General features: G+C 33.3%; 5 protein-coding genes across 6 annotated transcripts; 3 read left to right on the plus strand and 2 right to left on the minus strand.

Moving 5' to 3' along the window:
- Window positions 1-1,494: 1,494 nt before the first annotated feature.
- Window positions 1,495-9,223, plus strand: LOC105340704 (15-hydroxyprostaglandin dehydrogenase [NAD(+)]). The gene is made up of 7 exons (XM_011446882.4): window positions 1,495-1,744; window positions 2,962-3,085; window positions 3,993-4,105; window positions 5,826-5,922; window positions 6,394-6,470; window positions 7,409-7,557; window positions 8,204-9,223. The coding sequence occupies exons 1-7, from the start codon at window positions 1,652-1,654 to the stop codon at window positions 8,328-8,330; spliced, it is 780 nt and encodes a 259-aa protein (XP_011445184.2). The 5' UTR covers window positions 1,495-1,651; the 3' UTR covers window positions 8,331-9,223.
- A 914-nt stretch (window positions 9,224-10,137) lies between these two features.
- LOC105340693 (thrombin inhibitor rhodniin) lies at window positions 10,138-11,840 on the minus strand. Its single transcript, XM_011446872.4, has 4 exons — window positions 11,713-11,840; window positions 11,295-11,415; window positions 10,511-10,717; window positions 10,138-10,297 (listed from the first exon to the last, which is right to left on the minus strand). The coding sequence occupies exons 1-4, from the start codon at window positions 11,747-11,749 to the stop codon at window positions 10,213-10,215; spliced, it is 450 nt and encodes a 149-aa protein (XP_011445174.3). The 5' UTR covers window positions 11,750-11,840; the 3' UTR covers window positions 10,138-10,212.
- A 2,409-nt stretch (window positions 11,841-14,249) lies between these two features.
- On the plus strand, window positions 14,250-16,862 carry LOC105340682 (uncharacterized). Its single transcript, XM_011446861.4, has 4 exons — window positions 14,250-14,612; window positions 14,909-15,004; window positions 15,705-15,892; window positions 16,470-16,862. Exons 1-4 carry the CDS (start codon window positions 14,363-14,365, stop codon window positions 16,548-16,550), a joined length of 615 nt encoding a protein of 204 aa, XP_011445163.2. The 5' UTR covers window positions 14,250-14,362; the 3' UTR covers window positions 16,551-16,862.
- A 767-nt stretch (window positions 16,863-17,629) lies between these two features.
- On the plus strand, window positions 17,630-21,090 carry LOC105340661 (uncharacterized). Of its 2 annotated transcripts, none has more exons than XM_066079095.1 (4): window positions 17,630-18,402; window positions 18,497-18,592; window positions 19,242-19,465; window positions 19,565-19,585. In XM_066079095.1, exons 1-4 carry the CDS (start codon window positions 18,063-18,065, stop codon window positions 19,568-19,570), a joined length of 666 nt encoding a protein of 221 aa, XP_065935167.1. In that variant the 5' UTR covers window positions 17,630-18,062; the 3' UTR covers window positions 19,571-19,585. The 2 variants fall into 2 exon arrangements, with proteins under 2 accessions (XP_065935167.1, XP_065935166.1); XM_066079094.1 differs by lacking the exon at window positions 19,565-19,585 and adding an exon at window positions 20,257-21,090 and having other exon boundaries at window positions 17,660-18,402; window positions 19,242-19,426.
- LOC136273429 (uncharacterized) lies at window positions 20,573-22,801 on the minus strand. Its single transcript, XM_066077833.1, has 5 exons — window positions 22,745-22,801; window positions 22,549-22,623; window positions 22,031-22,150; window positions 21,869-21,904; window positions 20,573-21,741 (listed from the first exon to the last, which is right to left on the minus strand). Exons 1-5 carry the CDS (start codon window positions 22,799-22,801, stop codon window positions 21,691-21,693), a joined length of 339 nt encoding a protein of 112 aa, XP_065933905.1. The 3' UTR covers window positions 20,573-21,690.
- Between the last annotated feature and the right edge of the window lie 383 nt (window positions 22,802-23,184).

The following is a 23,184-nucleotide window of genomic DNA, read 5'->3' on the forward strand; positions in this document are numbered from 1 at the left end:
AGGTCATAATGTTTTGGCAAATCAAAAATAAACCTGTTTACATTCTGTTCACGAATATTTGTGCTTTGTTTACAATCGATGCATGCGAGTGTAATAAATCTATAATCATTCGGGGACGATACCAAACGATTCCCTTTTCTATTCATTCCCATAATGCAGTTTAATTTGTTTTGTTTTGGGGGGTTTTTTTTGCCCGTAAAGAAATTATTTTATTTTCTTTGAATATCTCTAACTTTGATAGGAGACAGGAGACCGATCCTGCTTGTGTAAATAGGCAAAAGGATATAACTTTCAAAGATAATTGGTTTGTATGGGAAATTATTTGATGATATATAAAAGCCAAAAATTCAGACCATACTGCTTTTAGTAATGCATTTCTAATGGTCAACTAAAATTTGAGTATCAGTCGTAGAGTTATAAGCAAGAAATAGGACTCACAGACCGCAACATCAGAAGAAGGCCTATAGTAACACCATCTCATAGAGACACAAAGTAGATGCATGTTTTCCTGTGTGTCATTTTCCTTGTTATCCTTGCAAATTAAACAGAATGCCTATTTAAGCTTAACACAGTCTTTGCAAAGAAACTTGCAATGCATGATTTTAATTGATTTTATATGAAATATTTCCATGCAGTCTGTCCCAAGTTATTGTTTTGATTTTAAGTTAAAAAATTTCTAACTGTGAAAGATTTTGGATTTTGACTTGAAGCTTGAAAGTTGCTTATGATCAGATAAGATATAAATGGTACTGTCATCTTGTAAATTGGGTGGATGTAAATACGTACTAAAAATTAATTACAATATGACAACACCCACCCAGTAAATTTAAAAAAAAAACTTACAACATGATAGGTACTGTACAAGTACGTAAACATGGATTGAATGTTCTTAAACTTTTTTGTACATTCAATCCACAAAATGTTTAGTCTAGAAGTGCTAGATGGAGCTATAAGTAAGTGAATGTAAGAACAAACACTTGTGTCTGTAATAAAAAAAAATACCCCCAAAACAATGGCATCACCATTGTATTGGACAGAGTCTTTTCAAAAGGTGTCTGTCGCGTAGAAATTGTGTATGAAAAATGTACGACTCTTCGTTAGGTTACCTATGTAAGCTATCGACTGACATTCTCTAGCAATACAGAGCACACAAAATATGACAATCAATTTATATGGTAACCTAACTTGACATTTGAAATATTTCATGCGATGCGCATTCAGTGGCATTGGAAGTATTTATAATCTTTCTGTTTAAAAAATGTTTTGAATATTTCTCTGTTTTCGTGAGTGAATTGGGATTTATTGAACAAAAGACCATGCAGAAATTGAAACTAAATTTCCGTGATGTCACGATCACGATCTTACATTTACCGTCTGCTGCCAGCAGTCAGAAATTAGTGGGTATTACTCGGGATTTTGACCTAGCGGCATCACAAAATGTCGATCTCTATCTCTTTAGCATAGAGAGAAAAGGGCGAAAGAGAGCAAGCGAAAATTGCTATCCATTCTGCAGTGACTGAGGGATATAGGTGATGGAAGAGAGAGAGAGGAGGAGGGAGAAAACGAGAGCTTCCTCAACGCTCACTCAGAATGCCTCGTTCACTTCGTCGTTTATACTGGCACTGAACTGATAAGCCCTCATTCCGTTACAATGGATCTGGCTGGTAAGGTGGCGCTGGTAACGGGTGGATCCCGTGGTATAGGGAAGGCAATCACAGAGGCGCTTCTGGCACAGAAAGCAAAGGTAGGCTGACCTACTTACGCATATCATCTGTAATTATAAAATACTTATATATTGTAGCTTGTATTGAAACCATAATTTTTTTTTACAAATATAAAATTTTTCATGTAACCTAAAATCGCAATGGAATGTTCATGTATGCATGTGTCAAATCCTCGAAGTTTAGGGGAAACAGGAGAATTTGCCAATTCAGCCTACCTGAGTATTTACAATGCAATTTTTTTATTTAATATTATTTGTTATGGATAAGTTTCTGACCAATATTCTCATCAATATTCTTAAAAATTATTAAGTTTTCAAAATGAAGTGGATGGGGGTGTTTGTATGTTATCTGCTACTTTTGATGGGTTACGACATCCGCTCGAAACGACTTTCTCACAGAAGTTCAAGAGCCCAAAGCACCTATAGAAGTGCGAAACCATTTGAAATTGTATCTGAATCGTGTTAAAACCCCCATCAAAATGTAACTGCACCTCCCATCACGCAGTTAAGATTTTTTGGGATAAGTTCCTATCGACACAAGATAGCGGAAGACTGTGAGGACTCCCCATTATTTTAAAGGTCTGTATGAAATGTATATATCTACAACTAATTTCCATTGATAAATTAGGAAATCTTTTTTTTTTTTTAAATTTGACTTAATCCGAATATATAATGATAAAGGATTTTTAATATATGACGGAAAGGAAAAATGGGCGTCCTTTTTAAAACTAAATGTATATTATAAATTGTATTTCAAACCTTCGTATAGTCGTGTATTTCATTCCAAGTTATTTCCTGAACAAACCACCCTAAGCTCCAATCTATATAACATCAAGCATGGATTAATGAGATCATTTCGTTCTAAATGCAATATTGCATCTCATGAATGAGCGACAGTTTGTAGCGTTTTCATTGATGGAGGACGACGATTTGGCGAAATGAAACGTCTGAAAACTGATTGTACAGTTAGAATGCTACACTATAATAGACAGTGACATTAATGGTGCCCTAAGCCAGCAAAGGCGCCGACTTTCTGAATAAAACGGAGCTAAGAATCGTTATGTGCATTCAAGAAATGCATCAGATACTACATGTAGAAATGCGATCATAATTTTCCATCTTCCATAAAAAAAGAATGAATGAACACCACAACTGCGCTATGCAACAATTACTCTTAAGTTTTTTTTTCTTTTGGAAAAAAGTCCTGTTTTAAAGAAGATTTCCTTTTCGTTCTATAGGTGTGTTTTTGCGACACAAATGGTGAGCTAGGGACAAAGACACTCTTAGAACTTCAATCAAAGTATGGGGAGGGAAATGCAATGTTTCAAACATGTGACGTCAGTCTTCAACAGCCGATGGAAAGTAAGTCAATTCTCTCCATTACCATATAAAACACATTCCACCAACAAAGACCAATACCATTTTATTATTTTTTAATATTCCAATAAAACAATAGCAACATACAAATGAAACAATTAAAGCTTCCTTTGGCCTTTAATTGCTAAAGAAAGAGAATTGGCTAGACTTGATTTTGTGTTATTGAAGGATGAAAGCAAGCAAGCAAAACAACACACATGTATACCCAAAACGACAACACACATACACAAAACAACAATAACAACAACCGCAACAACAATGTCAGTTGACACAGCACAAACTGATTGTATTCACACGGCGTAGTTCATTTTGCCAGATGATAGATAGTAAACGTTCTGACCTAGATTCACAAATTAGATAAAATGACCAAGTATAAACACCACACACCAGCTCAATACAGTCGTGTATGTAAAAGCATTTATCGAATACCGTACGTATCCCGTTACCGAAGTGCTGCCAAATTGCGTTCTGCATGTCTTGCAAACTGTTAGAACATCAAATGACTTCCTATCAGATTTTTATTTTGATTTCCGATTCAACGTGGTGCAATATGGTGTTTGTACTACAGTTTTTATTTAGCTGATTGTGTTTTGTTTCGGCTAACAGAGCTAATAATTTCTTGTTTCAACAAACACATTTATAAACCGTCTAAGTTAATAAATCATTTTTTGATTTGTCAATGGACTTCATTATAGTTGTATATGAACATCATTGTCAATTTTTTGGGGTTTTTTTGTTTGCTAAAAGCGACGTATTCACGCTATACTATTAATTCTGAAAATGGAATTGGTGCTAATTTTGAGATATATAACATTTGGACAACTGTTTTGTGTGCGCAAAAATACGTGTAAAGATCGTATGCATTTTTGATATTTTGTATACTGTCATTTAGATTTGTTTAAAAAAGTCAAAGAGACATTTGGATGTCTGGATATCGTCTGCAACAATGCTGGGATTGGCGGAGAGGTGTATCCATTATGGGAGAAAACGATCGATGTCAATTTGGTAAAGTAGTTACGAACTCTCTTATGAAATGTTCTCTCTTTGAACCTGTTTTGGGTTTATATTCCAGTGGGTTTCCTTGACGGAGGTTGAATGTCGTATACAGATGATTAAAACTTGTACAAAAATCAAATTAATTTGAATAAGAATGATTCCAGACGTTATTAATGTAGCGTTAAACGAGGCAGTAATTCGAGGTAACGGAATTTCGCTCACGGTAAGCCTGAAACTGCAAAGGAAGATATAGGTTGTTGCTAAAACGCGGAACGGAAAACGGAACGGAAAGCGGAACGAAACGGAAAACGGGAAAATATGATGACGTTTATCGCTTAAGGTCAAGATCTAGTATTGTATAGATTGGACACAAACTTTTACTTTAAAACATTTAATCATATTTTATAAATGATTACTATCAAAAGGTTGCGTAATTAATTGATATCATTCCTACGAATGTCTATCAACTAAATCATTGCTTAATAGAGAACGAAACGGAGATATGAAATATACACACATTGTGATTGAATAAGCTCTTAAAATAACTTTTCATTTACTTTCCTTTAGTAATATTATTTGAAAAATAGTGAAGGGCAGTTGGTTGAAGCGTTTGGTTGTGTTTTTCATGACTTCGAAACTTGTTTGGGATTTTATACTTATTTAAAAAAAAATTCAAACATGATGTACCCTCATCCACATTTTATTTTTAGTGATCCATACTATTTTAAAAATTTATTAATAGCATTATTGATATCAATAACGTGACCGACGAACAACATCCACTTTCATTGTTACGATGTTTTGCTGCAACATCTGTTTGATAACCTTTTCGTCGAGCTATTTTAAAGATAATTAATCGAAAACAGATTCATATCATTGGATGACTAACGCTCTAGATGTACTGCAAAGTCTCTTTAAAATTCTTCTAATATCGGCGTTCGTTTACCTATGTGATTGTAAATTCCTGCAACTTAATCCAACTAGAGAGCGGAGTATGTTGTTTAGTTTGATAAACTGGGACTAGTCATCAAAGCATATAATGTTAATTGTAAGAAAATCATACATTTTCTAAAAAAATAAATAAACTTAACTATGGAGAACAGTTTTAACAATATTAAAAAATACATGAATTATATAGTTTTAAGCTTGTTCAACACATCTATAAATTAAATAACATTATATAACATTTTCCGTAATCCATTCCGTTCCGCTTTCCGTTCCGTTTTCCCTTCCGCGTTTTAGCAACACCCGGAAGATACTAGTATATCATTTGGTACATCACATGTCGAAGAAACAGACTATTTGGTTCATCATTCCTATTAATGAACAGAATTGTATAATATTGTAATTCTATGGTAGAAAAATTGATGCATTTTATAGGTTTTGCTTGAGTGTCATATCGCGAAACTTAATTGTAGTGAAAGTTTCCCCGTTTTTTTCTTTGTTGTTTTTGCATGTTGTTGTTGGTAAATAGCAGTAATTAAGAATATAGACTATCAGGATACTTTTTAATTGACAGTTAGATATGTTTTATATGATGTTTAATTTCAAACCAAAAAAAGCTTTAGTTAGTAGTTACATAACTTGAGCTTCAAGCAAAGGAAATCAAGCAATGGCAAACAATTTTTTGAAGAAAAAAAACATCATGCGCATTTAAACGATTACAATGATTTATTGCAGTCATGAGTATGTTTGACTCGATCTCAGTTTATGTTTATATTTATTACAGAAAGGAACAACACGAGGCACGCTGTTGGCGCTGGAGCACATGAGGACAGACAAGGGCGGGAAAGGCGGAGTGATCATCAACATATCGTCTGCTGCAGGTATAGACGCTCCGAATTCTCTCGCATCATTTTTTTTCCCTTTAAGTATTTATCATATCTTGCGAAATGTATTACTGACAAGTTTAAGAAGCTAGCATTTTTACATCTTAGATTTATGTTTCTGGCATAATACCAGACAAGATTGAGGTGTATAGAATTTTTTCACTGACATTTATATCTGTTTTCCTCAATTAAATGTTTACATTTTGGGTTCTGTTTAATATCACGAATTTATCAACCATTTTGAAATTTCTATAAAGTTTAATTAACTATTATAGATCAACACCTTCCTACATATTCACTAACCACTATCGCCCCCTGAAACCCACACCTTGTTCTGATAAGATAAACTTTTGGGATGAAAGTTGGATAAGTAATATCACCAAAGGAAAAAAAGCAACAGCAGATTTGTATCATTTCTTGGAGGGAACACTAGGAGCTTTAGGTTATTTCTCGTCGTTATCTTTGCAGGTCTGAACGTTAACCCATTGAGCCCGGTATACAGCGCTACGAAAGCTGGCATCATAGCTCTGACGCGGAGTCTGGCGGTAAACAAACAGATAATGATGGACACCTGTTCATTGAACCAAAGATATATCTTTGGACTTTGAGATTTGAAGAATATACATGCTTCAATTTCTAAATCAATGCATTTTTAGTTCGCAAAACAAGTTTATCATCAGTGCAAGCTTGTTGGTGCTCTGTTGTGCAAATGCTATCTCAAGCTGTGTTATGCTTTCTTATAACATTCCAGTTTGACGTCTTTAAATAATTCTTTATGACATTTTAGAAAACCGTAATTGACAGTTTATGTACATTAACAAGCAACAGAATATATTTAAGTGACGGATAAGCATAACCCACTTATCGAAACGATTTTTTTTTTTACACAAGTGTCATTCTCTTTTATTTTTTATGGGTTTTTTTTTTTTTGGTTTTTCAACAACAGTTCTTAAGGTGTGTAAAAATTTTCAACCTAAATTTTTATATTTTTAACATCTAAGGAAAAGAACACAGTATCAATTGTTATACCCCTGTAAAACAGTTACTATATAACTCTATACGAAAAAAAGTCCAGCATTTTGACTGTTGGACTCGAACTGTTAGATTGGAACTGTTAAAATCGACTGTTAAAAAAGACTGTTGACCGGTGACGTCACATTCCGCGAAAACGTGTTATTGATTAGAAGGGGTATAACAAAACAGTTGTTGACTGTGTCTCGGGCAACAGTTGATCTGTCGGACCGGCTCGCAAACTGTTGCCCGCGGCCTTCGGCCTTCGGCCTTGGGCAACAGTTTGCGAGCCGGTCCGACAGATCAACTGTTGCCCTCGACCCCAGTCAACAACTGTATACTGTTTCTCACGAAATGTGTAATTTGTAGACTCTTTATAGGAGGATAAACTGAGAGTCGGTATTTAACATAGACACATATAATTCATGTAATTTGATGTCTGACGGGTTATTAATCGGTTTTTCGTAAACAGATGAATTCCGAGGTGAAATCTGCGGGAGTACGATTAAACGTGGTATGTCCGGCATTCGTTGACACAGACCTGATAAAAGAAATCAATGACGACAACTGTTTAGACGTCCAGAAGGCCAGCAAGTTCATAGAAATGATCGGCGTTGTCTCGTAAGTCGGTCATATTGCAGACGAAATAAAGCATCGATTTTTTTATTACCATGTTATTTTATCATTTTTGAATTCTACTTGTTATTTTATATTTAGTTTGGGGATTAAAGAATGGTTATAGATGCTTCATTCTCATTACATTTGGCTTCAAGTTGAATTTAGTTTTGTCAGATTATTAGTAGAAACGACTTAATACATGAATATATGTATTTCTCGCACAAAGCAACATGAAAGTTTTAGTGAATTCATGTTGAGCACATTTTAGCGAAGAAAAAAAAGAACACTGAAGCAAAGAAATGACAAAAAGAAGACGTTACTGAAAGATAAAATATTTGTGACTCCCTCGTCTTCTTTCAAATATCTTAAACCAATAATTGAAAACGTAGCTTGTCAAAGGGGGCGTTGTTTATTGAGAGAGAATTTTTGTACACTGCAGTTGATTATCATTAACATGTGAATTGCTAACAAAGAACAATTTACAACCATAAGCCATTTATTTTTTTCAAAGTAAACAATTTGCCTTGATTTGCTTCTTGATTGGACCACATGGCCAACAGAAATGTGTACATTCACGCCAGAACAGTACCTGCTTTCTTTCCATTTTGAAATGATATCTTGTGTAGTCGGTTTTTCTTTCTTTCCACAGCAAGGAGGTGGTAGTGGATTGTTTCATGGAACTTGTTCGTGACGTGAACCAGAATGGAGCTGTTGTCAAGTGTTCTAAGATGGACGGCACGCAGTACACCTCAATTGAGGTGAAACCCGTCACCTAATGCGCAGGAACCGTGCAGGATAAAGTTTACAGACCCATGATGTAAGGTCACACGGGAGCTTTGAGAAGCAATAAGCATATTGTTCCAATATACAAAGGACAAACGTGTAAAAAGGCTGTGTGAGAACAGGTGTACGACCAGTATAACAACTCACCATTGTATTTATTTAGACAAACAAATGTATATCCGTATATCAAATTGTAAACCTATTTCAATATCCATTACCCATCATGACCTCGGGAAAGCGGGTGTTTTTAGCAAAAGAAACAATGTCGTTTGAGTTCAGTATACAGGTACCGTATGATATGGTACATGTATTTATCTTCACACAATCATATCGAAACACCATTGTATACGAAGTACGCATCTGTCTAGCATATTTTTGTTATCATGTCTATTATTAGCATGCACTGTTCAAAAAAGTTACGATGCCCTACGATCAAAACAAAGGAAAACAATGTATGTATTTGCAATCTCGTTCATTTGCATTGTTCATCTACACAGAATCATTTCTAGAACATAATACTTTGCATTGTTTTAAGTGTTAACTACCTAATTAAGATGAGAAAAACGCTTGAGACAATAATCTTGCATAATGTAGGGTTGCTTTTTTTTCACCCGAACATAAAAAGTAATAAAACGGAACACAACATAGCAAGGTTGTAGAATTTTGTAAATAAAATATGAGTACAGCGGTAATCATCTCGTAGACCACGCCTTTTCAATCACACAACTCATTTACAATATAACCATGTTGTGAAAATAACAATATTACTTTACAGGAACAACAAAACATTTTGTAATGGTTTCATATCAAACATATATTTATTGTAGTGTATGTCATTTGTAACCATACCGTGTTGTAAAAATAAATGTCTCTTAAGAGTATTAAAGCGCTGTGTTGATGGTTTTTATATTAAGGAACAAAATAAGATTTTCTCCACAGCAAACCTTTACTATAAGCAACAATTTAGGTTTAAATAGATAAGTAGCTTTCCTCTTGAGTACGAGAATTGGTTGTAATAGCTGGGATTTGTTTTACGAGGGAGTACAATTTCCCTAAACCACTCTGTGTAATGCAGTATCACTTTGTCTTTTTGTTGAAAAGTATATACCACAATAAAGTTACACCAAAGTCTTTATACGATAACTTCTGGAGACTTCAAGTGACATTGTTTGAAATCTCATAGGAGTATTAAACACTGTTAAAGGGACATGGACACGATCTGAGCTCAAAATTTTAAATTTTTTCTATTTTTAATGTTTGGAAAAGTTATTATGGGTATTTGATATGCTTTGTCAAAATTTAAAGTCAAATATTGAGTTATAAGCAAGATAAAGAGTTTGTTTTGTAAACAAAGATCGAGCCTTGTTATTGTTAACGTATGTGGTTTATTGGTATAAGATTCAAATAAATGTTGCTTTCTTTTGCTGATAATATTATTTATGAACACATTGAATCAGTTTACTTTGTTTGCCATGAGTCATATTGTCATAGAAATGGTTATTCCATACTTAACTTTATTTGTAAACAAATATAAGACTCGAGCTTTGTTTACATAACAATGAATTCTTATCTATGTATCTCACTTAAAACTTACCTTCTAACATTCAAGTTTTGGTCAATTGTTCAAAATGCGCAAGTTAACCATTCTATACATAAAAATTAAAAAATAAAATTTTGATCAAAATTCGTGTCCACTAATGCAGGTCCCTTTAAAATATTTTGACCAATGGTTACAATTAAATGTTTTGCTTAAATTATGACATACTGTGGTCTTCCCTAAAGGTTTACTAGCATACTCAATTTACGTAAATATTCTCTTTTTAATAAATATATTTTTGTATGTACATATCAAAAAAATAGAAGAAATAGGCGTCTCTATCCCACGGGGTTTGTACTGCATGGAGCCTCGTAGTTGATGTACAAGTCGGGGTGGAGGCAGCGGTGGGTCTCAAAGAAACAGCTGAAAAGGTGAACAATCCACATTATTACAGTACTGCGAATGGAAACACTTTAACCGTTTCGGGTTTATTGAAGATGCTTGTTGTACATGTATTTAATTTTAATTTCGAGGTACTGTGGTTACGTCTCTGTTTTCGCGTTTCGAAACACCAGTGAAACAAGTCGACTTAAGTTAATTCTAGTGTTGTTGATATAAAAGAAAACGAAAACTTACTGGTTGATGTACGTGACGCCGTCAGAGCCACACACTTCAGCAAAATCATCCGGACAAGAGTGTGATGTCACCGACTTACAAAAAAGTTCAAACACCAGTTCTTGTCCATGAGTCAGGTTCATGGAGTTGTGACTATCGCCATCACACGGCCCACTATGGGCAAGATGGATGTATGGGTTCTTACAATGAGTCTGTGCAAACTCACATCTTGGAATAAAAGAAGAGTATTGTTTTAAAACTCACTGCGAATGTTAAGGGCTTTAAAATGTGACACAATAGATAAGAAGTTATTTAAATTTGGAATTTCAAAGAGTGAAAAAGAACCTACACGATCGAAGGCTCATTCAATTTGTTGTCGTTATTGTTTTAATTTTACAAGCAGTTCTCGAAGACGTCTGACATAATAATATGTACAGGGTACTCCTACCCAAGATGCACTTGCAAGTACTAGTATCTCGAATATCGATCGTACAAGTATTGGTTGTAAAACGGTAGCTAATCTTTTGCAATTTGCTTAAAAGAAGCTTTTTATGTCAAAGCTTTATAATGATTTATTTATCAAACAATGTCTTGCAAGAAAAGAAACACTTTTGTGCCAATAGTTTTCTATTACCTAAGATTAATTGATAGACTTAATAATAATTCATAAAAGCGGGGGAAAAATATTGAAAATATTGAAAAAATTGTATAACACACACTTGATCTTAACAGGATCGTTGTAGAAATGGACGTGCCAGATTATAAAAATTATGACTCTGATACAAACTCACTAAATATACTTTACTTGTTGTAAAAGGTGAAATTGTTGGTTCCACACTGAGGATCGTGTCCTTGGGTATAACACACCTGTTCCATCAATAGGGAACAGTGGGCGACTCTCCTCTTCATGGCAAAAACAAAGGCGACTAAAAAGGAAAAAAAAAACGAAAATTAACTAATGTTAACTGTGAGGTGAAAATTGAGGAACTGCACAGAGAGAGAGAGAGAGAGAGAGAGAGAGAGAGAGAGAGAGAGAGAAGTGGAGAGAGAGATGGAGAGAGATAAGTACTTTTAAAGAAAAAGAAAAGCTTATATAAACGATTGAATAATTTGGTTTTTTTACATCATATTACATGTTATATATATAATTAAAGACACTAGACACAAAGTAGTATCGTAGTTTTTTCTATTAGTATCTGACTTTAACAATTCAAAATACATACCAGAAGACAATATCGCAAGTAACAAAACAGCTTTCATCTTTCTTGGTTGACTGTATTCCACAGACAAGTACACTGACCCTGTAAATAAGACTGTCACTTACCGGAAACAGAAATGCCCAGGCCACAAAAACCAAAAGTCGGGTTACCTAGTCATTTTACATGCTTCCAGAAAGTTGGGAAAACTGTATCATTGCGTTTTATTTGTCATTTTGTCATGATTTTGATGTTTATTTCTTCCATCCTCATCTTTACTCTATTTTTAAAATTTGATTTAGTATACAGGCAGTCAGCATTATGAGAATTAGATTATATATGAAGAATAAATAGAATACCTTGGCCTATGATTATTACACAAAATGTCAAAGATCAGGCTTATCTCTTTGTTGTAGGAACGAAGAGTTCATATATTTATGTAAGTTCTTATACAATAGAAATGACCAAAATGTCAGAATAAAGGACCCTAAGGTGAAACAGAATACAAGGAGAAACATAACTAAGACAGAATATTTATTAAATACTGTCCAAAGGTATGTTATATCGTATAACATAGGAAGAAATCAAATTCATTCCTTATAATTTAATTTTCTACAACTAAAATCAGAGAAAGGTCCACAGCTAAGAAAAGGGTTTTAATCAAAAAGATTGGAGGACAAGACGTGTAAAATGTCTATATACGGACGGATAAGATACTAAAAAAATGAAAACTATCAATAAATCTGATATTTTTACAACAAAAAAATATTCAAAACAATATATATTTAACATATCATCGATTTTTAACCTTTATATATGTTCAATACTTGGAATATGTTGACTCGAACAAGTGTTTACGCATCCAAACCTCCAAATAGTGTCATTATTAGAACTTCAAGGCCTTTTCTTTTATAGAGTGGGACTATGCTCCATATTTTTCTCATAGTCTAAATAAGGTCTGATGGAAAACAAAAACCGATTTCAATCGACAAAAACGTGGAGAGATGACCCATTATACATTGAAAATGTCATTTTGTATCCCAACAATTAAACGTTTCAAAAAAATAATGCAAGTCTGTGATTATGTGACAAAGTCACACATAGTATTTAAATAGACTATTTTGTTTGTCTGCAATGGCTCAGTGGTTAAAGCACCAGACTTAAGCTTACATTTTATAACTAGACTTTTTATGTTGTTGGTTCGATACCACCAAAATTAAGGCAATATTTTTTTCTTATCGTTTGTTTAATATATTAAAAACTGAATATAGTAAGAAATTGCGCTTTTGCAAACTTGTATTATAATATATTTTGATAGATTTAATTAAAAAACATAAATTTTAATAAAAAATTGTATTTAACGACTAGACTGAATGGACATGCGCGCTATCTTATTCCCCCTCTTCAAATTTGCACAAATTTCAAATGTAACATTAAGTGGATTAATACGTTTTGCACGTAAGTCATACTGTGATAGGCAAGTTATATTATAAAATATAAATAAATTTGTTTAAACAATCAAATGATGTGTTGAAACAACATCTAATAGATATCTCTTTTTTTTCAATCAATATTTGTACGGTGTCTGTCGTCGTCATAAACCGCGCGCAGCGTTGACTTCTTTCTTCTTTAGAACCGCGGACCAATTCCAACTTATCAAAAAAAATCATCCTTCAATAAGAGCTTTCAAGATCTTTCAAGATGATAGTTTATCATAATAAGACGATTGAAATTTGTAATTATTAACTTTCAATGAAAACGCCTTAAATTGCATTTTAATTTAGTCGGTGTTTTCAATCAAGAGATATTAAGACATTGTACAATTTTTGACTTAACTAAGTCTTATATTGCTTCAAGATCATGGGGACTGATGTAAAGGATATTTTTTTTTACTGCACTTAATTTTGTCTGTTGTAGCTAAACTCCTTTAACAACCATAGCATCATTTTTTGTATTGTTTTGTTAGTGTGTTTTTTTTTATAGCTGTCAAAGAATTCTTCAACAGAGACCCCCCCCCATCCCCATACACACAAACTCTTTTAAAATCAAGCTACGGGTTTGTCTTTGAGCACTATTTATTCTAGCTATATGATTGAGAAAGGAAAGAGATATCACCATTGCAGAGATTTACAATGTTCATATATTTAGAATATAATGACTGGTTTGAAGAACTGAACAAGCTATTAATTACTAGTTAGATGTTGGTTGTGTAGTGCGGCAACTCCATGATAATCATGCGCGGATCCAGAAAATTTGTTCAAACGGGGGGGGGGGGGGGTCCGACGGTTATTTGAGTTTACGGAGGGGGGGGGGGGGTCCGAGGCATATTTTTGGTAATTTTATAATGTAATTAAAAAAATGAACTTGGGGGGGGGGGGGGGTCCGGACCCCCTGACCCCACCACCTAAATCCGCGCAAGATAATTGACTGGAAAATTTAAAATTCATCGATACTTTTTCAGTTCTACAATATACAATATGAAGTGATCACGCACTTGACTGCAGTATGCAGCGAGCTGCACCAATATCAACGATATACAACGATATACATACACTGTATGTATAGATGTGTGATGACAGTTAAATCGTTTGAGGTTCAAGGTTCACTTACGGTCGTCTGAAGTCGATAAAAATATTTCGTGTTTAACAACTATGATTTTAAGTAGTATGATTCCAACATGAACTGCCGTAAAACTTCTATTCTGTGCTTGTTTTTCACTTGCGTATTTTTTGTAACTATATATGTGATCTACTTTAACCACGGCCCCCCAGAGAAGATACTATCGGCCAACTCAAAGACCAACGAGTACCTACAGCGGGTGTTAGAAGGCGACGGAGACGAAGAGGTGTTGAAATCGGCTCGGGCTTGGAATTCCTTCATCGAGGCTCATCATTATGTGTCCATCGGGGATATTTATGACAGTTGTGGTAAGTGGAGCAAAATATAAATTATTTTTCCATCGGGTATTGCATTTGTTTTGGTGGGTTTTTTTTATCTAGAAGATTCGCGGAGGTAATGTATGAATTAGATACGGATATCTAGTATTTTAAAGGATTTATCAAATATTTTATCTGATATTAAAAGGAATGAATTAAGGAAGGATTTAAGCTATGAATTTGAATCAAAACAACTTTACTGCTAGAAAGACTAGTTCCAAAAATGAAATTCAGCAAGCACTGAAAACATTATGCATATAAGTGAGAAGTGGTTTTGATTTTTACAGAGGAAGATGGCAGAAAGTGGCTCGGTAAAACTGTACTTTTACCCGATAAAGAGAGAGGAGGGGTGACATCCAAGACGTTTTTAAATGTAACATTTGGTAAGTGTAAAAAAAAAACCCTAAGCTTTACAAGCTTGAAAATACAAGTGAAGTAGACACACGCAGTTTATTATATACTTGAATTCAAGAGGCTGGATTAGCAGAGCGTGTGTACAATCACCGAAAATAATGTACAGAAATACCGTCAACATAATTCTTTACATACATGTAGCAAATCACTTGTGTGAATTTGCATGTCATGATTGAGCTTTATGGTATGTTCTATGTGCACTTATATGTGTATATATCTAAATACAGGTGTCTTAATAGTTTGAACGAGCGATTTGTCATACATGTATATCATCATAACAGTATTAAGACAATGGATTGAGAAGTCAAGGTTCTCAAAATTTTATGTTATTGAATTCAAAACTAAGTTTAATATGTTTAAAAGGAATAAAGATTTTCATTTAAGAAAGTAATGAAGCAACATATGCAAGAAATTCAATAATATTTAATTATTTTGTAAGTGACAAAGTCAAGAGGCATGATGACTCACTCCAATAGTTTGTCCTTCCAAATTACAAATGACTTACATGTATTCCTTCCAAATCTCTAATCTCTATACTGGCAGCAACTTCTGCGTTAAGAACTAAAGAATTCATTTACATAATAGTGATAAAATGTCATACTTTATTCAAAATCGATAGTTTACAATAAATTATATATAATGAAGAAAAAATTAATTTTCTTGCTTTAGAGGAAACTTTAGCAGACGGCGAATTTTTCCTGAGCGTTAGTTATGGCGGTAAAGATCTGTACGAGAACCAATGGAAGTTTTGTGAAATGGAAGAAGAAGATGAAGAAGACCGATGGATATTCTGCCCTTACAAGCCCGGAAGCTATTCTTGGGTCATATCTAGAAAAATACCTAATTATTTACCAAAGGTATTCTTAAATAAACACTTGCCCACATCTGATTGTACAAATAAAAAATGTGCGTCATCTAGATAACAACGTTAACGATATTACATCAGTATGCTTTTTACTATTGTTACACTTAGAAACTTATCTGCCCACGATAAGATATCAAATAAATATCTATTCATGAGCTATAGCTGAAGAGGAAAGTTACATGCAACTCCTACTCCTATGATAACTATTACATATACATGATTTCATACTTGTCAAACAAAAATGCAAAAAAGTGGTAAAATACGACCATTTTAATTTCCAAAGAAAGACGTTTTTTACTTGATATTGTTTCAATAGCATAGAATGATAAATGGAAGAGCATGCCCCAATGAGGGTTGAGATTTTCGGAAGTGGGGGGGGGGTGTTGTTGTTTTGTCACCCCCCCCCCCCCCCACCGAAAAAATTAAAAATTAAGGTTATCTTTTTCATTAATAATAAATTCAACTTTTAAATTCATTTTCATGTAGTTGACCATAAAATACTGGTTTAGAACTTGGAGGTTAATAAATAAGATTTCTTGATTTTAGATGTGTTTTTTTTTATCTTTTAGGGCACGTACAAAGCTACAGCAAGGTTAACCAATGAAAACGAGGACGTGATTTTGTGTGGGTTTGCGGAATTTGTTTTGTAGATCTGACGGTGCCAAATTGTTTGATATTGCTTTCCTATGTTGTATTGTTAAAGCGTGGTAAGATTTGCATAAAAGAGACATTAAATGTTTTTTTTTATTTTGCAAGATTGAAACATTGAATTATTTCAATGTTAAACTTATATCATATTCATATGCATGTATGTATATTAAATTCTTGTTAACCAAACTGAGAGATAGAGTGGATTTGGTATTTTATATTCGTGTATTATGTGAACTTTTGTATTTCCAATATCTCGAATTATAATACTAAGTACTGCAGTATTAGAAAATAAAGTTTTAATTTAATTAAGATTTGTGGATTTGAAATGATTTATTCATTTTTTTTCTTTACATACTTAACTTATGACCACAATAATGATCTGACCTATATTGTGGACATAGCTATAATCATTTAGTATAGAATTAAATAAATTAAATGATCGAGACTAATAATATTTTTTTATATTATTACTACAAACATGAAAATATTTAATAAGCTGTGGATTTTCAATAAAAATTAATAAGTATTTCGCTAACATGTTTTTAAAATTATTTTTTTAAAACTATAATCGAAAATAAATGATGGAGAATTGTTCAATTATTCTAAAGCTGAACATTTCTTTGAGATGATTCGTCTTCTTTATCCTTTAGATAGTTACAAACTGTAAACATGTTCGATAAGTGCAAATGTTCGGAGACACCTCGTTCCACGATACACTAGGAGAAGTGTGGGGTGTTTTATTTAAAGAAATCAATTAACAATTTATTTAACAAAAAAATAGCTTAAAGAATCAATCTAAATAAGAATAAAAACAAACCACCGCTCTTGAAATTTAATGTTTCCTTTTTTTATGGTAATATGTTATATAAATCAACAGGCTGAAGTGACAGTTACATCACGGATTAACTGATGTATATCAGCTAATCGGTTCTGCCATAAACAACAACTTAAGTATATTTTGTTATATCATAAGCTTAACATTTATGACACACTTGTATTTTCTCCTAATTGTGATAAAAAAAAGTATGTTAATAGAACAATTATAAACAAAAGTACTTATCAAAAGCCACTTCAACACTACAAGTTCACTGAAACACATAGTTAAACCTTGGCCAATATTCTATCCTTTGCACTCATTATCACATGTCAGTAGTTTAAACTGAGGGATCAGGGACAACCATTGCGCCAGATAACTGCAACACAAACACCTCAGAGGATAAGCGTTATCAATGGGTGCTGCAGATTAAACAGCGCTGTACAGATAAAGGATTGTCCATTTGGCTTCCTCACCCAGCAGCTGACTCGGAGCCAACTGTCCACTTTTATCCGGGTGGGCAGTGACATGTGACTTGTATTCTTTGTGTTTTTATCCATCATTAGGACGGACGACTGTTCTGGGCACTCTTCATTCCGTTGGAAATCATTGTTGCTGAGGATTTTTTTTTTAATTTCTGAAAAGGACGGAGAAATTTAAAAGATAACGACTAGGAATATGACATAGTTGATGGTTGATGGTCTATATGAATTTCAAAGGGATCTGTAAACGTCGTACCGTCAATATGATGAACGTTAGGAAGGTTCCGTTAATCATTTTTCTGACATGTTTAACGCTCTTTTTCTCTATGTTCACTCTTTACATGACCATGTTCAATCATGGACCACCTTCAGAGATTTTAGAAGCTAACAGGCAAATAGTATTGAAGCCCAAAAATGACATAGACTTATCTTTAAATGGTGAGGAAGCAGACGAAGATGAGGAAGTGTCTGAGAGTGTAGAGTCTGCCAAACGTTGGCAAAAATTCGTTGACGATAACAAATATGTCGCCATCGGGGATGTTTACAATTCTTGCGGTGAGTTTTGACATGATGGCAATACTGTTGTTTTAAAATTGTTCTGATTTAACATTTCATTGTTTTGAAATGGTTTGATTTATATCATTTTTAGATGATAAAGATAGGATAACATTGGGCAAAGCAATACTACTTCCTAATGAAGAAACAGGTGGACTGAAAGTTCGAACGTTCATCAATATCACTCTAGGTAAGAATGTACATCTACAATGCTCCTTTAATAAGCCTTCATAGAAACATTCATTTGTTTGTAAAATATGAAATTTAGGGTCCCAAACTTCTATATTCCTTACGAGAAATAGATTTCTATCATTCGTTCGACTTGAAAATGACAAAAAGTTCGATTTTGAGGCGGACAAAATCTACTTTTAATGCTAATAAAAACAAAAGGCCCATACGGTTTTCGAACTTTGTGTTGATAGACCGAAGCTATCACCATTGCGCTAAAAATTAAACCCATATTTGACGATATAAACAGTTTCACAATTATGGATTGAAATCCCCGTGTTGTGTCATGCTGTCATAAAAAGTAAAAGTCACGGGGTGTCGAGGATCCAATATGTTCATGACTGCTTTCAATTTTGTCTATGGAATTTGTACTTGTAATTTTGACAAACTGACATAATAATTTTGACACAGGATTTGGTATATAGAAATACCTACTTAACAGCTTTTGACACAATGAAAGGATGAATTCAGTCAGAAATGATTTGAGATTATATGTCACTATACGTGTCTTTTGATGCCCTATCACTCTTCCACATTTCTCCTCCAAATTAAGTGTACTGATTCGATTTTATAAAATTGTAAATGTTTAATAAACTCGTTTTTATATCCAGAGAAGCCTCTCACAGAAGGCGAATTTCTCGTCGATGTCAAATATAACGGAAAAGATCTGTACGATAACCACTGGGAATTTTGTACGATTGACGAAAACCAGGAGGTGAAACAAGTATTTTGTCCATACAAACCAGGGTTTTACACTTGGGCAACGGACAAAAAGATCCCAAAGTTCATCCCAAAGGTAAGAACGGACAAAAAGATCCCAAAGTTCATCCCAAAGGTAAGAACGGACAACCCAAAGGTAAGAACGGACAAAAAGATCCCAAAGTTCATCCCAATGGTAAGAACGGACAAAAAGATCCCAAAGTTCATCCCAAAGGTATGAACGGAAAAAGGAGCTCTAAAGTGCAGTATAACTTTTTAATAAAAAAATTACAGATTAAGGAATAAACATTTTAAAACAAACACTATAAAATCAATGAACGATTCAACGAAGAGACTTTATTTATTAACTTAATTTCAACACCAAACTCCAACAGCAATTTTAAGAAAAAGTAAGCAACCGACTGCCAATCTTGCATGGACCATATCGTAAAAACTTTTGTCGTTTTCATGAACATTTATTATTTATTATTCTCAATTCAACAAAGCGAAAAGGAAAATTATTTAGTATTTAGATGTACATGTGTATAATAACGACGATGGATATTCCATTGTTGATAAAAGTATGCGTAAGCATCAATACTATTTGGCGAGATTTCAATCACAAAAGTGAGAGGAAGCCAATCACTAAAGGTCATAAGATATACATAAAACGACAAAGGTTGAATGAGTTGGCCCACGGTCAGCTGTAAGCGAATGCGAGGTTGGCTGTAGGTTTCCGACGATGGAGGTTTCAAATACAAACTCTACTGACTAGCAAGGATGCAATGACACTTTGCTACCAGTACCGTGTACGGTAGTTTTTAGGATATTTTATGAATGTTACGGTGTATCTAGCAACAAAATAGTTACATGCTCATGTTTTTAAAACCTAAAAAATAACGTGTTTTTTCTGTGGTGTTTTTCCAGGGTAAGTACCATACACGAGCCTGGTTGAACGGGGATGATGGAAAACTGCTGACTTGTGGTCTGACAACATTCGTTCTCTAGACGTGTCTCTCATGTTGATATTTAACGACGCTTTAACAATGCAAGGAACTGTATTACCATTGATAATTATATTTATTGTTAATATTTTCAGTGTCATCGTGTACTTAAAAATCGTTTTTCATGGATACATATTTTCCATTTTGTTTTGTTGAGTACACGATACTTTTTTTTGTTATGTGCGTTTATGTACATTCTTAAACGTATATATCTTTTTTTTTTGTCCTTGAACTATTTATGATACATATTATTGATGTTAGCCAAGGATATTGCATTTATCAAATAAAAACTCATCAATTTGTTATAAATGATGTGAGCTATACATGTTATATCATGCGTCTGTAATAAGTTTGAAAATGTCACAATTTATATATATCCATAAATATTTATTTATATTGTCATGTATATAATTATAAATCCTACATATAATTATCCTCATATTGAACAACAAAGTATATTAACCTAATTAATCTTTACTACATGTGCATGTATATATTGAATGATAAGATAATACATTAGTTATCATATAATATAAATATATAGATACTAGTTGAAACTGTTATCAGTCAAATATTGTTCATAAAATTGCCTCAGTGATAAAAATGTGTTTTCAAGTGCACTCTAGTGTTAAACCTTTTGAAACACTTTGCTGATATCGCTGATGTAAAACTCGGTGTCTATACGTGTAACGCAAAGCAGCGAAAGTTTTTCGTAATAAAACGATTGTACATTATGTTTTGAACTTTATGAAATATGGATGTTTTTCCTAATAAAAAAATACATAATTTTGATTGTTGTTTCCAAAAATATAACAAAACGATAGCCTTCTTGTGATATTTTTAAAAAAAAATTATTTCGTAAAAATAAACAGCACAAACAATTTCTTTTTGATAAAAGGCAATTATAAAAGCACAATAAATTACCACAGCTATGAATTGTAAACTTTATAAACAGTAAATTTGAAAAACTATGAAAAGGTAATTGAAATATAAATACAGAAGATTTTGGCACATTGTCGTCATCGTAATTTGCAAGAGACATCAACCAGTATCTATGTCCTGTAATACTTGCCATCATATTTTTAAAAAATGATCAATGTCAGCTGCCTTGCTGCACTTGACTAACAGAGCTTCCATACAGTTCACTAACGTATCATCATCATCATCATCATCATCATCATCTACATGGAATGGCGGTATTAAAATATTTAGTAGCTTGATTTAGGAGATATTCGATTGTATAAACGGTATTTTATCAGATCAAAACCCTCAGTTTGCACCGACAACAGAATATCAGCAACAGGATATCATAATTTTAGTTTGATCGTAGCACCACCAGCGTCAGGAATATTCCGCTTCATAAATGCAGGCGCATGAAAATGGAAACAATGTCTTGTTCAACGTCTACCTTAAATTTGTATAAACAAAAAAAAAGTTCACATTAAGCATCTAAGCATGATAAATTTCATATTTGGATACGAATTTTATTCTGAAAGTTTACTGAATGATATATGACAATTCGAGAAATAACTTACTGAAATTGCGGCATTTCCTTGTTTGATGGTTTTAATCTAAAACGTAAATGTGTAAATTTAATATTAATACAAGACCTTTTATTCATCTCTATATTTTTTTAATTTTCAAATAGTGATATATTTTAAACCGATACCAAACGGTCATAAAAAGACCTTTTATACCTTCTTGAGCTGTGGTCTTTCATCAATATTGGTTAAAGGTCCTCGTTTTTTAATCCATGAACTCAATGGCATTATGGGATTTGAGGTAATTTTCAAGCGCTTGTTTGAATGACCTGTTGTCTGCAAAAAAAATTGACAATGATTTATTTCCGTCACTTTATGTAAGTCATAGATAGGAAACAATGTACATATCGATACTGCCTCTCCTAAGGGTTAATGTTTTTTGTCGCCAGAAATTTGAAAAGATGCACGTGCAGAACAACAAGGCAAGAATTAACAGCTTCAATATTGATTGTGCTATTGGGGTTTTCACTGTATGCATAATTAAAAGTTTCAAGGTAGGCGATGATGGTGGGGGTTTACTAACACATGTAATGCGTAGAGAAGCAACCTTAATTATTCCAGATGTTTAATTGACTTAAATTTAAGAAGAAAAAAAACTGGACCCCCCCCCCCCCCCCAAATAACCACACCCTCCAAAAATAAACACGCAAGTTTACAAGAGACCAACTACTAACTGCTTTAAGGAAGGGTCTTGTGGCTGAACTTGATTTTCTGAACAAGTAACAAAATAAGTCCTCCTCAACGTCCATCTATAAAATGAATGTTTATACGCATATTTTAAAATACAACACTATACAGATACAATAAGTGACAGAAATTACAGTACATGAACCTACTCTCTTCTTGCACAAAGCGAGCAAAATAACTTACCGACTCAACGGTTCTTCCGTAGTTATCGGAGATCTTTGCCTGAATAAAATATTGCATAACATGGAATGAAATATACTTAAAGATTGATGAAATAAACTACAATTAACAAAAGTTAAGTTTTATTTGAAACTGGGTACTCAATCTGTTTTAAAGTATTGTAAGCATTATCTCAATGATTTGTTTTTATTTAAAAAGTTGTTTTAATGTCAGGTAGTACGATTTCTATCTATCTGCGTATGTATAAAAATACCTTTTTTGCTGAAGGTTGGTAAATTGTTGTCTCAAATTGTCGCTTCATTCTTACTTTTGATTCTCTATAACTTTCTCTCTTTCTTATCGGTTGCTAGCGGCAAAATCGATTATTAACAATCGTTGTAAACGTCATATAGTTATGACGTCACAATAACTATCGCCCCAGCATAAAGACATAACGTCATATA

The sequence above is a fragment of the Magallana gigas genome, chromosome 3, assembly GCF_963853765.1.
Source record: "Magallana gigas chromosome 3, xbMagGiga1.1, whole genome shotgun sequence".
Taxonomy (NCBI): Eukaryota; Metazoa; Mollusca; class Bivalvia; order Ostreida; family Ostreidae; genus Magallana; species Magallana gigas.